At 40.4% G+C, this 17,392-nt stretch overlaps 1 protein-coding gene across 3 annotated transcripts in view; it reads right to left on the bottom strand.

Moving 5' to 3' along the window:
* The window catches only part of BLVRA (biliverdin reductase A), a 29,243-nt gene extending 11,851 nt beyond the window's left edge, over positions 1–17,392 (bottom strand). The window contains exons 1-2 of one of the 3 annotated variants that reach the window (XM_063158061.1): positions 17,255–17,392; positions 700–827 (exon numbers count right to left, since the gene is read on the bottom strand). In XM_063158061.1, the coding sequence (XP_063014131.1) occupies positions 700–818 (119 nt within the window). In that variant the 5' untranslated portion in view covers positions 819–827; positions 17,255–17,392. Of the gene's footprint in view, positions 1–699; positions 829–2,940; positions 3,075–5,950; positions 6,035–17,254 lie in introns of those variants that run through there. The other 2 variants (XM_063158069.1, XM_063158056.1) reach the window with 2 other exon arrangements.

Here is a 17,392-nt window from a genome sequence, read left to right on the forward strand (position 1 = left end):
AATTTAGATATAGCTGGAAAAATACATTCACAAGGTGAGATCCATTAAAGGTAATGCCTAACTGTTTCAAACTTTTATGCTCCACTGTAGTGGATCAGACAGTCCAGCAGGAACGCTCAGAGGAAGGTCCACACTAAATTTCCACCATTCCAAACTAGTGAGAAAAACTCTTGCTCTTAAGAAGCATAAGAGGGATAAAAAGCAACCTTACTGCATGTAGCAAATAATGGCATTTTCTTCAAATAATTACAGGTTCAATACCTGGTTTAAAAAAAATACTAGATTTTTTTATGAAATTGGAGTATTGGGGGCATTAAAACACGTTTTTGCAAAAGAACTTTTTAAAACTCTGCAAAAATTACTTTTTTAACATTTCTAGAAGTGCCATGCAGACATGAGATCATTAGTGCACTTATTGTCTGCACAACCTTAAATCTACAGGAAATTCCAGTCAGACAATTTCTTGTTATCACACAGATTCTACAGCAAAAACGTCTCTCAGTTTTTATTTTAGTAATTTCTGAAAGATCTCTCACTAGGGTAACCTATTTGTTCCCTCCTGCAAATCTTTCTGCGCTCACTTCTGAGCTGCCACTCAGAATGACAGGCATATTTGCACAAATTTTCCCTTCTTGGCTTGAAAAAGAAGAAAAAACATTGCAATATAGATATTAGACATGGTAAGATGAAATTTCTAACCTGGATACAAATCCAATGAGTTTCAGGTGCTCAGAAGGGCTGGAAGGCATCGGATTCATCAAGTCCCGAATTCGTGCTAAGCCAGCAATTCCAACTCCAACCACCACTGTCCCAAACATTTTGCTAATCTGCCCAAAAGGAAAAAAAAGGCAACTTTTTTTTTTTTCTTGTAACAGGGACAAGTGCAACTGGGAAGGAAGGTGTGAGAACGGATACTCTTGAACTCTGCTGTCATAGCAGCGAACCTTATTCAGGTGTCAACAACCAACTAACAGATGTGATGCTATAGGCTACTGAGCTCACTCACATCCCATTGAAATGGGATCCAGCAGTTCAGCCTGTCATAGGACTGGTCTTGAGATTTGTATTTCACAGCTATTAAATCACAGCTCTAGCAAAGTTCTTCCTTTCCGTGAATAGAAGGCAGACTTCAAAAGTGAGACATTCTTCTATTTATAGCACCACTTCCAAGCTGGAAAGGAGCCAAAAGGTTCTGCAAACCCAGCAGAGCTTTATATAAACCCTGCTGACTTCCTGAATGTCTGCAGCACGGTGCCACACACACAGTCCCAGTGATTCTCAGCAGCATGGCTGGAATACTTTGGGACAGGAAGCAGGGAGCATCTTTGCGTTCCCCACGTAACCACCAGCACAGCCTACAATGCCAAGCTGTAACCAGCCACCAAATCTGATCGAGATGCTTGCTTGACATTTCCATGCCCAAAGAAAGCTCTGCCATCTCTTTAATGACAAGCAGGCATCTCTTTAAGATTTACATCTCCCAAATGCAATTGTTGACACAAGCGCATGGTATGGAGGGTGAGACAGGTACTGCACTCACTGGCTGGGCTCTGGGCCTCTGGCAATGAATTCTTCTGTGGGTCTTATGATTTGCTGTTGATCTGCAGAAGCACTTGACAACTGATGAAACCTTTCAAACCTGCACTGTTCCAGCACCCTGAGGACTACAAACACTTTGTAAATTAATCGAAGATTTACAGGAAAATGATCTAAAATGAGTCAGATCAGACCCTCTTCATTTTTTGTTCCTTCCATCTCATGAAAGCATCACTTCAATCTCTGTTTCTTGTTTCAGTCTTCTTCCTGCCACTGCCAATCCCTTCACTTGAGTGAACTCTTCAGATTGCTTACACTACTTGGCTACAGCCCTTCACATCTTTCAGAGATTGAGATGGGCAAATGGACAACCCCACTTAATTCCTCCTTGTGCCTCTTGTCTGACAAGATCACAATGCAGCAACCAAGCCAGAAAGGACTGTTTTGGCAGTGCAAGAGGTTGACAGCTGCTGGCACAAAGGAAAAAAGAACCCCCCTCCAATCACATGCCATGTCTGTCTTTTGTTTTCCTTTAAGCTCCTGCCTACAGTGCTGAATGCCAGTCATTTTACATATGCCAAAAAGATACCAAGGTAAAACACAGAGCAGCATGTTTAGTGTAAGAAAATAAATTAGTGATGTATCAAAGAGTTCTCTAGGGGAATTACAGTGACATTTTATTACCAAGTGTTTGAGGTACAGCATGATGACACTATTCACCAGGGAAGAGAAGTGTGTAGGGCTGAGGTGCAGGGGGAGGGGGGGGTGTGGTAAAGGAGGACAATGTAAACACAAAACTCATTTTCAGTACCACCCACAGGCAAAGTCCTGGTATGGGCTCTCCATCACAATTGCTTTTCTCTGTGGCCAAAGAGAAAAAAGAGACAGGCTTGCAGAATGACCTCAGCTGGAAGGAGCCCCAGAAGATCACCCAGTCCAAACCCCACTCAGTATGGCTCTCCATGCTGAGTTCTGACTTCCCCCATGGCTGGCAACCCTTTAACCTCCCATGCCCCTGCCACAGTGTTTGGCCTCTATCACAGCAAGAAGTTCTTTTAGTATTTTAAGGCTCCAAACAACCATGATCATTGAGACTTTAAAAGGGCTTATGGTCGTTCATGTACTCTGAGTTAGATGCACAGGAGAAATACCAAGATACTCTCAAGACGTCAAAACAACAAAAAACATTTTACTGGCAACTTAAGAAGATCAGACAAATTTGGCAAGTTTAGTGTAACACTCAATCAACAGATAATACTTTTTAAAGCATTAACTTGGCTCATTCAACTTTCAAACTCAAAGACAGTTCAATTTTAAGTTACTCAAAAGTCCAAGAAGAGGGAATTAGGAGAGCAAGAAAGAAAGAAAACCAGAAAAGATATAGAAAAAACCAAACATAGCTACCAGCTCCTGGGTTCCAGCAGTGCACAGACACACATTCCAAGAGGCAGTACAGCCAAGATATCCGACTGCCTTGTGGTGGGCCTTAAATACCCCTTGGCCTTCCTGGGCCCTTCCCCCAGGTGGGACTTCTGGTCATGTGGCCACTCAGGAGCCGAGCTGGGGGCTCCAGAGGTGGCGTGAAGCATTGCCTGTGCTGTGCCAGGGATTGGCAGCCACTGCCAGGCTGGGATACAGGCTCAAGGGTGGGGGTGAACAGGGCAGGGCACTGCCCCTTCCTCCACACACATGCAGCCCATAACATCTCAAGACATCAATCTTTCCAGTCTCTCACAAGTCCAGTTTGAAAAGAGCTGATCAGGAGCTTACTTTAAGTTCAGAAATTCTCAAGGTTAGTGGAGTGTTAAGCTGTTAATATTTTCCCATTGCCTTCAGCAGGATTGGGAGTTGGAGTTGTAGAGCAAACAAACCGAACCTCCTACAGTCATGTTGCTTCCAAAAACTACTTTTTTTTTTCTTTTTTTTTTTTTTTTTGCTGGTGAGCTGCTGACCTCTGCTTCAACAAAGAGGGGAAAGACTACCTTCTTCAGGGAACAAAGAATGCCTCTCTGCAGATGCTCAGGTAGCTGAACATTAATATTATTGCCTCTCCTTTGAAAAAAAAAATTTCCTAGTTTCTTCTGATCTCCTCAAAATGAACATTTAAGAGAAGCAAGATGATTTCAACCTAAGAACAAAACCTGTTACTGTGGAGCCTGCTGCCATAGCAACCAGCCATTTGGTCCAGGTCAAGGGTTCAGTGGCTAATACACCAAAAGAAACAGCCATTAAATGTATGCTCTGGAACCTCTGCTTACACACGTAGCTAACAGAAAAATTGCTGTGTTTGCATCCCTGCTGTGGCTTTTTATTACCCTTATTTTGCTCACACACCAAAATCTGCAGCTGCTCAGGGAGAAAAGTAAATTAGGTGTTTTTCAGAACTGTTACAAACCAGATAAGAGCAGAATAGAGAATTCTCCTCTGAGAGCCCAGATGAATATATAAAAGTTTACTTCTTCTTTCAAACCTTTACAAGAAGATAACAGCCACAATAATCTTTCAAGCACAAAAACGATGAAGTAGGAAACCCAAACCACAAACTGCTCTGCATGCCTTTCAAACCTTTTTCTTAAAATCAGTGAGTTAAAGCTTTAATAAAAAAGATTTCAGATGCATTTTCAAGGCTTTTCAGGAACTTTGGTTCTTGTCATACTGAAAAAAGTCATATTGTAAGTGATGCAACAGTATCCAAAAGCATTTTCTCCACTTTTTCCTAATTGGCTGTGTGAAAGCAAAGAGAGCTGATGAGAAGTTTAGGAGATGTCTTTCATGCTCACATGCTGTTTCTAAGGAATGCCTCTCACATCACAGCAGCACCCACCCTGGCCCCCTCTGAACTGGGACAAGGGGGATGGTGGCTGCCACTGACTGCTAGAAGCTCTTCCCCACTGACAGCCAGCACAAGTGGCTCCTTTTATCAAGGGAGATGAGCCCTGCATGGCACACAAAAAGAGCTGAGAAAGGCAAATAGCTGAAGAGGATTATTTATTCTATACCAATATATCATCGTACCATCGCCTCTCTGCTCTTGAACTTTCTGTGCTTCTGCTGCAGATTTCCTGCATTAGCAATTAACAAAAAAAACCCAAACAAAACAAAACAAAAAAGAAGAATACCCAAACATTCTTGCAAAATTTAGCAGCAAAACAAACAACGGAGTAAGTCCAAAGAAATCCATCAACCAGCACCGGTGTTCCTCCCCAGTGCAATGACAAGTGGGACCCAACATCGCAAAACTGTAAACACTCACTGAGATAAGCCTGAGGGAAGTGAGGCTTACCACTGTCTTGTGCAACATGACTAAGGCCATGCAAAGTAGCACAGAAGCAAGCTAAAAGGCAGAACTTAGGAATTCTCTCTCCTTCAAGAAAATTTCTCATGGCATGTCTAGACATTACAGAATGAGTACAAGCACCTTCTCCCATGATATACAAAGAATTTCAGTAAGCCTCCTGCATTTTCCCTGAAACTTACACACTCTGGTTCCCACAAATATGAAGGAATCACATCAGAAATCAAAATATTTTATAGTTAATGTCACAGGTAATAGCATAACACTGATGCAGGAGGCTTTCCTGAAGCAATCTCAGCCTGGTGTTTTAAAGTGTACTGCTTCAAGTGACACATTCATCTTAAGAGTAGCAGAAACATCACAAATAAGTATTTAATCTCAAAATACTGTTGTCAAGGACCACCAAGGAGACCCCAGGACAAAAGAACACATGTAAAGGAGAGGGAAAATATGTTAATGATTTCTGGGAAATTACTATCATATGTATGTTTATTCTGGGAAAATCAATGAATATATATGTAAAATACAGAATATAAACAGGATCTCTTCTGTATTGAGCATGCATGAGTTTTGGAGGAGATATTCCATCGTGCATCTGGCCAAATACAGAATGCTGGCTTCATGATGCTACACTGGCATGAAGGAGTTTATTTTTACTGATTTTTGGTAACAGACTGAGGAAGTTTTCCAGAGCTCCCTTCGGATGAATTTATTGTTTAGACATCATGCAAAATATTTTCTCTCTTACTGCAGCAGAGCCCTGAGAGAAGGTTGCAGAACCTTCCTCAACAGAAGTTTACAGGGAAATACCAGATTGACTACAGCAGTCGCTGTAAAATCATCAAGATGAATATTTTAGGTTTCTCTCAGCTCTAAATTTCTGATTTCAAATACCTAGAGACCTAGCGGATGCTGTACTTGGGGCATTGGTACATGCTTACAACCTGTGCCACTACATCTTGCTCTCATTGTCTACCCTTACCATGAAACATCTGCGCAGAGCACTGAGAGCAGAAGCTGAACAGAGTGGATTGTGTTAGTGTTATTAGTGTTTCCTTTTACCAAGGAAAAGCTCTCAAATACTCAAATTTAGCAGCCTATTCAAAAGCATAAATACCTTTTTTTTTTCTGCAGGAAACCAGTTACACACTTTAACTTCTGTATATGCTGAAGTACCTCCTAGAAGGAGACGCTGCACAAGTTCCCTGTTGAAGATCTTAAATAAAAAGGCAAAAAAATTGTTTGAATTCAGTTAGCATGATGGATTATTTTTGCTCTGCTTTTACTGCAACCTAGAGAGAAAACTAAAGTCTTCTGCAAGAAAAGACAGCCAGAAAGGTAACCCCCAATGCTTTTCACCACTTCTCTTCAAAACATTAATTGAACATAAAATGAGAATCAGAAATTTTCTCAAAAACCTGCCAGGACCATTTACAGTCTCCACATTTCAGAGGAAACTGCAGCACCTGGAAATAACAGAGCAACCACGTAGATTTTCCTTGAGAGCTGTTTGTTATAGACTTAGATATCTACCCTTGCCAGCACCTCTTCATCTCTCCCATCCACGTCTCTGGCTACCATAACCCAGGCACAGCCTTCTGACAGGCACACCAGCTCTGCTGGGTGAGTTACAACTTCAAGGCACCAATGCTCACAGAGGCTTGCCAGCAGAAAACAATCTCTCATCCTAACTGGCACCATTGTACTTTGGAAACAGCCAGAGGAGACTTTCCTTCCTGGCTTTTAAATGCCCCTTGAATAATACACCTGCATTGTTTTACATTTATATGCAGGTTCACCAATTAAATTATGGTTTTCCAGCTGACTGCCAAAGTTGAAGTTGATATAGTTACATTGATATATGGACAGATGCTGTGTTAAGCTGCCAAACAAGCACCTTTACTCTATTCAGCAGATGGCTGATAATAAAGAACTGCAGTTGTAACAGATATGCTGTCTCCAGCATTAATACCTGAGCAGGATGAAAACTTTTATTTAAATACAGTTCTGCCAACCTCAGAGTCTGCAGTGATACTGACACCCATCACATGGCTGCTTTCCAGAGCCTGCAACTCCATATTTGAATCAAAATCATCCCACACAAGTAATATAAAATCATGAGAAGTACTGAAAAAAATCTGAAGATCTGGTTTTAATACGTGACATATTCCACACTGTGGAGGATTGAAACAGAAGTTCTGTGATGTACATGCATGCCTAAGAATGACCATTTTGTCCTGTTCCCTTGTCTACAGTCACCCTTTGTGATTCAGATTTGGTTGCTAGTCTGAAGGGAAAAAACACTTTAAAAATAGCTTCTCTACATATCCCTGGGACCAATCTTCAGTCAGACTCATTTTGTTTGAAACTCAAATTATATTTCAATATACCTGCACTGCTAAGTTTGAAACTATCCAGCAAAGTACTGAGCCTGCTTAGGGGCACCTGAAAAATTAATTAGAGACAGACATGAAGGACTCCAGTTTTTATTTTATAAAAATATCTCCTTAAAAAAAAAATTAAACTGTTACTTACAATAAGTTTCCAGGAACTGCTCTGGACTGAATTGTGAAATTGTGAAATTTCTAGTGGGTAAATAAACAATTGCATATAACTGCAGCCTCATCACAGCTATTTTTTAAGCAAAAGACTGCTTTTATGTGGCTAATTAGCATATGCCTAAAGCAAAGAAAGCCACAAAATGTCCTCAAAACTTCTTTCAGGCTTTACTGTTCTATAACAGTTTTTGAAAGTGAATTTGATGAGGAGAGGAGAGGGAGAGGGGAAGAGAATTTTAACAAGCAACAAGCAATTATTTTGCAGTAAAGTCCATTCAGGAAAATGGAGCGTTTTGGACCTATCAGTGATTCATAGATCCTAATTTTCCAGGTGACCAAACAACAGTATTGCTACACTACCAATCTGTGCCCGAGAAAATAACCCCGAATGAAGCTAAAAATGATACTAACTCAAAAAAAAAGAAAAAGAGCATGAAACATCCTTCACATTTTTGACTAACATCTGCAAAAGCACTGAAACTGTCATGAAGCTGAACTCTGCCAGGTCCCTGGGGACTATGAACCATGTCCCCCAGCTTCCCCAAAGCAATGAAGCCCCAGAGTACTGCACAGCTAAGTGTCTGAACACTAATTACTGAGACTGCTTAAACACCTATTTCATACAAAGTTTTGTGCTTACTCTTACACTGTTTAAAATTGAGTGCTTTTCATGTTTTGGGATTTTTTTTAAATAAATTGGAGAACTACTTATCCATACCTTCACTTCTGCTCACAGCTAATCACAAGAGGTGCGGGTGACAGGACAGCCCATGAGACATGCCCAAGAATCCCACTCAGCCCATTCCCTTCCCTCACTTACACTGCTCATTTTGGTTTGGCTGTGCCACCTACAGAGAAGAGGCTTCTCCACCTCACTGATCTACTGACAAGTGCTTTGCAGATAAACTCTGATGTCAGAAGAGGCTTCCAACCTTTTGCTATAACACAACTGAAAGGGATGACGAACAAATACAGGAAAACGTTCTGAAATATTTTCTCACTTACTACATCTGCCCCTGCATTTTCCTGCCAATTACTGCAGTCCTTTCTAGAAGCTCCTTCTCCTTCAGAGGGCCTGAAGAATGCAGAGCTGGGCTGGGCAGAAGCAGGAAAGCTGTATTTCCAGGCTGTACCCTTACTTTCTCACAGAGGTTCACTGGTTGACCCAAGGCAAGCAAATCACACCCCCTTTCCCTATCAGTCCCCAGTTCCAGAACAGTGGGAACCTCTTTCTTCTGTAAAGCACTCTCAGATCTACTGACAATAAGTGCAAAGTAAGAAGTAGGTATTATTACAATCTCTCTTCTTCATGACAGGAAATCCCACACAGATCAGACATCTAGAAAATATGACTATAAATGAAGTTTGCACTGAAATGTCTACATAAAACAATGCCCTACAACAAACAACAAAACTATAGGTTTCTTTTCCTTCTCTTGTTGTTAAATTAATCTGAAAACCAAATCCAAAAAGGAATTATATGCTTGCCTAGCTTTAATCACAAGTAATCCCATTGATCTCAATGAGAATACTCCTACAAGCCCATTAAGAAAGATCTCTTGCTGTTGACTGTAGTATTAGGATGCACAAGAACAAAACACATATCCAGCTACAAGAATGTTCTTTTAATATCCTTATGGACTCAAGCCAATAGATAATACTATCTTCCGGTCCACTAAAGGTCACTGCATCCCAGATCTCTAACAGCTGAGCTATTTTGAGAGTTCCCCAAATGAAAAAAGGACTCCTACTACACACTGCAGTCACTACAAAGACACTGCTTACCATGGCTGATGAAACCCTCTGCCTGCATTGCTAGCATGATAGCAATTCATATCACTGAAGGCCTGCCTCATACTCTCTTCAAAGAAAACACTACACACACAGAATTTAGCTAGTCAGACAAGTGTACTTTTTTTAATGGACTTCCTCAAACCCTAACCCAGAGAAAAAAATTTAATGTTAACCCTTCTAAAATAGAGGGTGATGTAAAATTTTTTGCATTAATAACTAGATTGAAAAAACTTAGGAAATAGATAAACTTTCGCATAATGTTGTAATCTTAACTATGCCCTATCACCTCTGTCATTTTATCAGTCTACCACTCAGTAGGGTCTGCAAAATGCAATGGTTGCTCTCCATTCCCCTTATCTTTTGGAAATCTATCAATGTCATACATTTCTTGAGAGCAGGGAAAACCAGAAGGTTTTGAATGAAGACTAATGATTGCAGTTACTCCCTCCTAACTTTAGAGCTCGGTATTTTTCATCTCAATGGGCAACACAACAGTTAAGAATCACAAAGGCCAGCCTCTCCATCTTGAAGAGTTAGTCTACAATTCGATGTGCTTTAACAGTCAAGTAGTTGCAAAGTGCTATTTATCTGTTAAATTTGTCCTGAGAAAGCAAACACTTTTTCCGAGGTTATCAGCCACTAGAGGGGGCATTTGTATCTTACCGAAAACCTGATAAAAAGCTAAAAAAAAAAAAATACATTAAGGTTACACAAAACCTCTAAAAGCATATTTCCCACAGTACTGCAACTGCACATTAGGATCCATGCAAAGTGTTTTAGGAAGAACAATGCTTTACTTGTGTATAACTATGCAAAAGCTAACCCCACATCTCCCAATTCCTAGGTCTACCCACACAATTTACTCTGTGATTCCTGCAAGAAGACATGTAGTTTTATATGCCAAGAAGATGGCTAAAACACCACTAGTTTTGCTTTGTACCGTCGGTGAGCTCAGAGCATGCCAGAACCTGTATCTTCAAGCATGACAAGGTAGAACCTGACATGCTCAGCGTTAATGAACAAGCAAAAGAAGAACGACCTACAAATTGGTTCCTATTTACAATATTCTGCCTCTTGACAGATTCACCATTACCAGATTTATTGTTCCATAAAGTCTCCAAAAGGACCCCAAAAAACTGTCATCAGATTGGTTCGACTTCAAGCAAAGCAGAAGACTCTACACAGCTAAAGCCACTCCAAAGCTACCTACATTTAAAACATGTCTAAAGGAAGATGAACATATATTTCAGTTCCTGAGCATGAATGCACAATGAATACAAAACTCATAAAAAATTATAAACTAACTTGATGATTGAGTTCACACAGTGCCACTAGCTGAAGAAGGGTACAGGATGGATTGTGCCAGGATATTAATGGCATCACAGCTTCTACATACTTTGTTAAACCTCATCAGTTCGGGACCAGTGAAGCTGCTGGCAACTTCAATGACCCACTCCAAAAATCTGAGTAAAAATAACTATAATTGGGTGATAGACTTAAATACCTCCCCTGCCTTCTTTATTTCCTTACAGTCTGCCTTCAAAGATGTGAGCCAGAAAGTTTAGTGAAGCTGTCTGTTCAGGAGTATTTTAAATACACAACTTACTCAGAATCAGCATGGCCATGTAACTGGGATAAGAGAACCCAGTATCACTCTTCTTTCCTCTGCCAAATCAATGTGGACTATTACTTTATAACAACTGTAATTGTTATAAAATGGATAATATCCTATCACAGGCAGGATCTGCACAAGCACCTAATTTTGAAATAGCTGAAACAGCTCTTGCGAAGGTTCAGGAGCAGACAATACTCTGGGCACTGGAAGAGGGAAATATATCTTTTAAAAGAGGCAGAGAAATAACTGGATCATGGAAGTAAAAGATTTCCAGGAATGAATGCTTCCATTTTAAATATAATGCAAACATTTATCTCTTTTCCCCTGATTTTACTAGACTGTACCCATCTCATTTTTTCTGCAATATTCTGGTGAAATGATTTAACAGTTACTCTTGTAAGAGAAGAGCTTTGTCCCCACCTCAAGTTCATGTCCTTAACTGCACCATTCCTTTAAACACCCAAAGAGGCCACTGAGTTCTGAAGAGAGTGGACATGAACTACCACCATCCTGCGCTGCCAATAGTAACATAAATGCAATTCTAAAATGTCACAGCAACCCTGTTCATTACTTTATTCAGCCTTGCTCCTTTTTAAAATGTCTGTCTAAATCCCTTCTTCCCTCCTTACCTTCTGCTAATTAAACTCAAGAAAGCATCTTGAGGTTCTGGGAAAGAAGACTGTGAGTTTAATATTTATTATTTAAGCCATCTCAGACATGACTGTGGCCCTTCCACAAAACCAGTTTTAAACACAAAGTTTCTTTATTTATCATTAGAAATGGAAAACCAAAGAACCTTACATTAATATGATAAACACAAACAGTGCAGGTGGGCATCTGTAAGCTGTCACTCTTTTTTAGAGGCCCATCTTGGACATTGGATACTAAATACCTGTTCTTTCTTCCCATGGTCAGACTTGAGTACATAAAGGCAAAAGCAGAACCTCAGCAGCTCAGAAAATGTGGATGAAAACTGTCTGCAATAATCCATCTCACTGGTTTTGTTTAGGATCAAACTGAGTTGGACAAAGAATATAATAGTGCGGCCAAATAACAGCTTGAGTCAAACTCAAGAGACCACAAGCCATTTGACTACACTTGCTATAAGGCTGGATAGCTTTTCCTCCTGATGGATTTGTTCTGCAGTCTGGAATAGGAAAGTTTATTCCAGATAGGCATATAAGCAAAAATAAGATCATGTAGGAGCCGGATAATAAAAATAATAATCATGAGCACATAGCAAAGGAATGTACTTTGCACTTCTTTTTCTTAGAACAGCAGAATGGTACGGGTTGAAAGGAACCTTTAAAGATCATCTAGTCCAACCCCTCTGATACGAGCGTGATGTTTCCCTTCTTCCAGTCACTGGGGCCTTCACCTGATTGCCATGACTTTCCAAATATGATGGAGAGTGACTTGGCAACTTCATCAGTTCTTCCTGCTCATAATGATTCTCTTGATGAAAAAGGCCATCTGTCAGTATGGCTGTATGAGATCTCATGGGCAAAAGATGAAGAGTTGCCATCTCATTTAGTAGTCATTTAACCAAAAGAAACTTGAACCCTGGAGTTATCCACACCTTCACACCTCCTTAGGAGTTGTTAACTTAAGAGCACCTAGGATAGGAGGAGTTTCCCTCCTGTGTTTAAAGAGAGGAAAATTTTGTTCCTGATATTACAGGCCATCCGATGGTGGGAAGGTCTGGCTATCCCAAGCAACAGGGATGGGTAACATGCAGCAGACCAGCAGTTGTTTCTGAAAGGTGCTCTCTCTGCCTGAGTACATGAACACAAAAAAAAAAAAAAAAAAAAAAATGGAACAAAGGTGCCTCATACATCTCCCTGGTGCAAAATTCAGCCCTCTTCAAAAGATACCAGGGAATTAAGGTTGTGTCCTTGAAAGCAGTATCCTTTCTGAGGAAACCTTATCAGAAAAACTGGGCTCGGAGCAGCCAGAGAATCACATGGCCACATCCCCTGCTTGTAGGGCAAGAGGAGAAAGGAAGCTCTTATCTACACTAAAACAAAGGACCAGACACTTTAAGCCCCCTTTATTTTATCATACAATACAGGTATTTTTATGGTTCTTTTGCTATATCTTCATTATATCTCTATTGTGAATATTACTAGGTCAGGCTGTCACCAGGACCTACTCAAGAAGGACTGGGTTGGAAACACATCACAGAAGACCATTCTTTTTGAACAGCAAGTAGAGTCAGGCAAATGACCTATTTATTTTGAAAATATTTATTCAAGAGCCCTCAGCCTTAAGGTCTCATTTCAGATGCCAGGCATATAAGAACAGGCAGTACATCCTAATTTGCAAATATTGGGTGAAATATATGGATAGCTATTTCACTTTTCTAAGCAAGTAAGTAAATGTAAAGTAGACTTAAAAAAAAATTCCAAATGAAAAACACATTTCCTAGGGCAAGCATGACTGCTGGGATTGGTTATCCTGACTTCTGGATGACAAACCTGAGACATCTCAGATGCCTTGGGACTGTTTTTAACAGATACTGCACTCCAGGACTTCAAATCCAAGTATTCTATACTTACCAAAAACCAGGCCTACCTCTGTCTTACTGAACAAGAATGAAAGCAGACTAAGCCCATGATGCCCTCCAATGCCAGAAGTGTACCATGCCTCAACACTTAACAGTGAATTATCAACAGTACAGAATTCCTCCTTATCCATGTTCCAATCTGAGTATCTGAGTTCTTCACAGATTTTTGCCACTAAAGAATCAAAGCTTTGGAGGAAGACAAAAACCAGGAATTAATCTGCCATCTCCATTCAAATGTTATGAATTTGATTTAATGGCAAAAACAAAACCAAAACAAATAAACAAACTACAATCCCCCCCACTTCAACCCTTCATACATTCGTATCTTCTGTCACCAAAACCAAACACTAAGCACAGAGAGATCTCTACCAACTTGCTGATCCCACTCCAGCCGCACATAATTGTCCTGTCTGAGAAAAATCAGCTAATTACTCCAAAGACAAGTACAAGCAAGCTACTCTGTGTTCATCACCAAATAACAGACTAACCAGTCTGCTGCTAATCCGTGTCAGAGCCTGCAAAAGACAGTAAATACGACTGAGGGCTGCTTTCCCTAGCAACAGAAAGGGTCACAAAGCTGCATCGCTGCCAGCACAGCAAAGAATCACCCATGACGTTGTCACTAGAATGACTGTGGTCTCAGCTTACCCCTCACACCCTGTACTACTACTTCCTTTCTGTTATTTGGGGATCATTCAATAATCCATGCTCTTTCTGATGGCTTTTCTCTCTTCTTATTCACAGAACAGAGGTAATGATTAGATGATAAAGATGACTTTGTATCTACACATTTCACTGAGAGGGAAAGTTAATAAACAGTAACATTACTTGAGCCATGAGAACCTCTCATTTTATTAGCCAGTGTTGTGCAGCTTTTAATTTAGTATTTAGGATAGTTACTAAAACAGGAGCATTAGCTGCCACAAACAGGCTCCTTTTAACTGGTTAATAAAACCATGATAAGGAAAAAAAAATTTCAAAAAGTAGAAATCTATTTTATGCTAATTGTTCAACTCATGTTGTTAAAGTGGTGGGTTGTACTCATCTGGAGGAACAGGATTAGCAAATGCATTTCATTATCTTTCCCAGTCAGGTGGGTTTTCTGCAATGTTTTCTAATTAGCACAGTAGATCTCCGAGTTGCAAACATTAGTCTAAGAAACACTTAAGTTCAGTTAGACAAGAAGCCAAAGCTCTTTTTGCTTAGACAGTAGAGAGGAAACAAGTCAAATGTAAATTTATCTTTTTATTATAGTTGCACTTATTTTATAAGGTTTAAGATCTAAGTCCCACACTTTGGCTTTACAGGCATGAGAACATTTGCCAAGGTTCAAGGCCAGCTCCAGAGTCGTGAGACAGCTCCTCAGCAACCTTTGTTCTGCTAAGTTACAACAGGGAACGGATTATCCAGAGTGGAGTTTTGTTGATTTTGGGCGGGTTTGTTTTTTTTTTTTTTTTTTACTATAGGATTAAACTGCAAGAGTGTCCTGGCCTTCAGACTGTTCTTCTTTCCTAAGCCCCACTGCTTCCCTACTCAGTGAAGAAACCTTTTTAATGCCTCACCTAATAAGGTGCACTATGAGCACAATGTATGTTATCTTAACACACTGAGCTCTACCTGCAAGTTTCAGAAAAATCTATGGTTGCCTGAAAATTCGAGGTGAAAGTTACCCATAATCCTGCATACATTGATGTTGCTGTACCACTGTGTAAAACACAGGAACTCCTTCCTCAGGGCATTATTGTCCTACTACCACATCCATCCAAACTCTGTTAGCTTCTCCACTTCCTCCTAACTTTATTCAGTTTTATCTCCTGTTGCCTGACTCTGCTTACCTAGCCAAGGATGGCAGTGCAGAGACAGCTTCAGTGGACCACAGTAGTGGTAATGGCAAACACCCTCTGAAGCTTCCTACAACTAATCCGCACAACACAGAGTACAATATTCCCTCTACAAAATGGATCAAACTCAGGTGACTCAGAATCATCGCTGAAAAGCAAAAATGCCAATGTGCGTTCTAGTTCTGCATCTTACTGAAGTCCTGACACCATGGTGTAAGACGGAAAATTATTCCCATTTTAATTTGAAAACTGGACCATTAATTTATCCATTTATCTTCACTTGTTTTGACGATGCCAGTTAACTTTTAGTCCAGAGAGCAAAGCAGTCCTGTTCTTCTGCTGAGCTTGATTTTCAGAGTCTGTGGATACAGCAGATATTCTTCATGACAAAAGAAAAACCAACAAGAAAACAAGTCTTCCCTTTGACATTTAAAATTAAGTTGCTTAGACCTAAATGCGGCTGTCTTTTTGGGTCATTGGGTTTGAGGAGTGAGGAGTGGGTGTTGAAACATCCAGTCAGCACAACTGGGAAAATAATGAGGGCACTAAGAAGTTGAAAATTACAAAGGCTGAGTCTCCTTTTTAGCTCTACAGAATAAGCACTGCCAGTACATCAAGAATAACACAAACCATACTTCATTGAATTAAACTCCTGCTCTTCACAAACAGTAACTCAGTTCACTCTTTGAAGAAACTAAGAGATTTCTATCAGTAAAAAAGTTTCTTGACCAGGAAGATGAGTCCCAAAAAATCAGCACTCCCAAATAAGGGAAGTTTCCTGATCCAACAGTAAGAAATTGTAAAGTATTTTACTACCAATTATTATAATATTAATAATATTTAGTTATAATTTAATTATTAATTACTTTCTAAGTGGTATGCACTGTTTGTGACAGTTTTTAGTAAGACTAACTAAGGCTTTCTTATATATTCTGAAAATATTAACCCATTGGTCTTTATATTATAAAGATTAAACTTCAAGTTGGATTTACATTATTTAAACAAATTTGTCTCCGTTTTCTCATTTATCAACACAAATGTCAGAAACATGTTCAAACACTATGCTATTGATTTTTGGCACAATGTCATTCTGTGTTCATATCTGTAACCATAGATCCAACAGCTGAAAGACTATCTTTATTCCACAAAAATTAATTTGGCAAATCAATGCAAGGAATTGGAAAAAAAATGGCTTCACACAAAATCAGTTCATTAAACTGTTGCCCAAATTAGCATTAGTTGTTTGGGGTTTTTTAACAAGCTCCAACACAAAAGTTCAGCAGGATGACAGGAGTTATATAAAGGCTGAGCTTGTCTTTTCACTGTGCACAGATTGAGCCCTTGATACACCTTTTTTGTTCTTTTTACCTAGAGATAAGTGATAACTGTGACTAGAACATAAAGTAATGAAGTGTCAACGTGTGTTATGCACGGATTCTGTACCATATCCGAGAACACAAGAATCACCTTTCTCCCACCAAAAGCTGTCTGAAATATGGCCCCACCACGCTCCTTTACGGAAGGAAAACATTCTCATTCTCACTTTACACATGGGTAAACAGAGGTACAGCCTACTTGATGGTCCGGTGTTTCAGAAGGGAGCATCAAATAGCTACAGTAAACGTGGATTTTCACAGGATTGGAAGGAAGCTCAGCACTCCTAAAAAGAAGTCCAATTTATAGGAAAGGTTTTACATGACCTCTCACACTCTCACCATGCAGTGCCCTGGACACTCGAAGATGCTACTTGGCTACTTCCACATCATTTACAGGCTTCATTGCCACCTGGACATTATTCCAAACCAAGGGCTTTTCCCTTTTTCCCTTTCTCGCTGCTTCCCCCTCCCCAGGTGGCGGCCCGTCCCCCTTGGTGCGGAGGGTGTCTTTGGAGCAGCCAGGACAACGTGACTCGCAGGACTCCCCCAATCCTCCACAATCGAGGGGGAAACGCCGCTGACGGGCAATCCCGGGGAGGCGAGGAACAGAAATCGAAAGGCCTGCTTCCAAATCCTAATTACAGCCAGCAGGGATTAAGTAGCAGCCACTAACCTCTCCAGCTCACACAGGAGAAACGTGGTCCCGTCTAATTCTCTTCCGCTCCCTGCAGCTCCTTCTTATACAACGCTCCGCAGCCGCGGCATATCAGCGCCCGCACGCCCGTCCCTGCCGCGGCAACACCCCCTCGGC

Source organism: Melospiza melodia, chromosome 1 (assembly GCF_035770615.1).
Source record: "Melospiza melodia melodia isolate bMelMel2 chromosome 1, bMelMel2.pri, whole genome shotgun sequence".
In the NCBI taxonomy this organism is placed as follows: Eukaryota; Metazoa; Chordata; class Aves; order Passeriformes; family Passerellidae; genus Melospiza; species Melospiza melodia.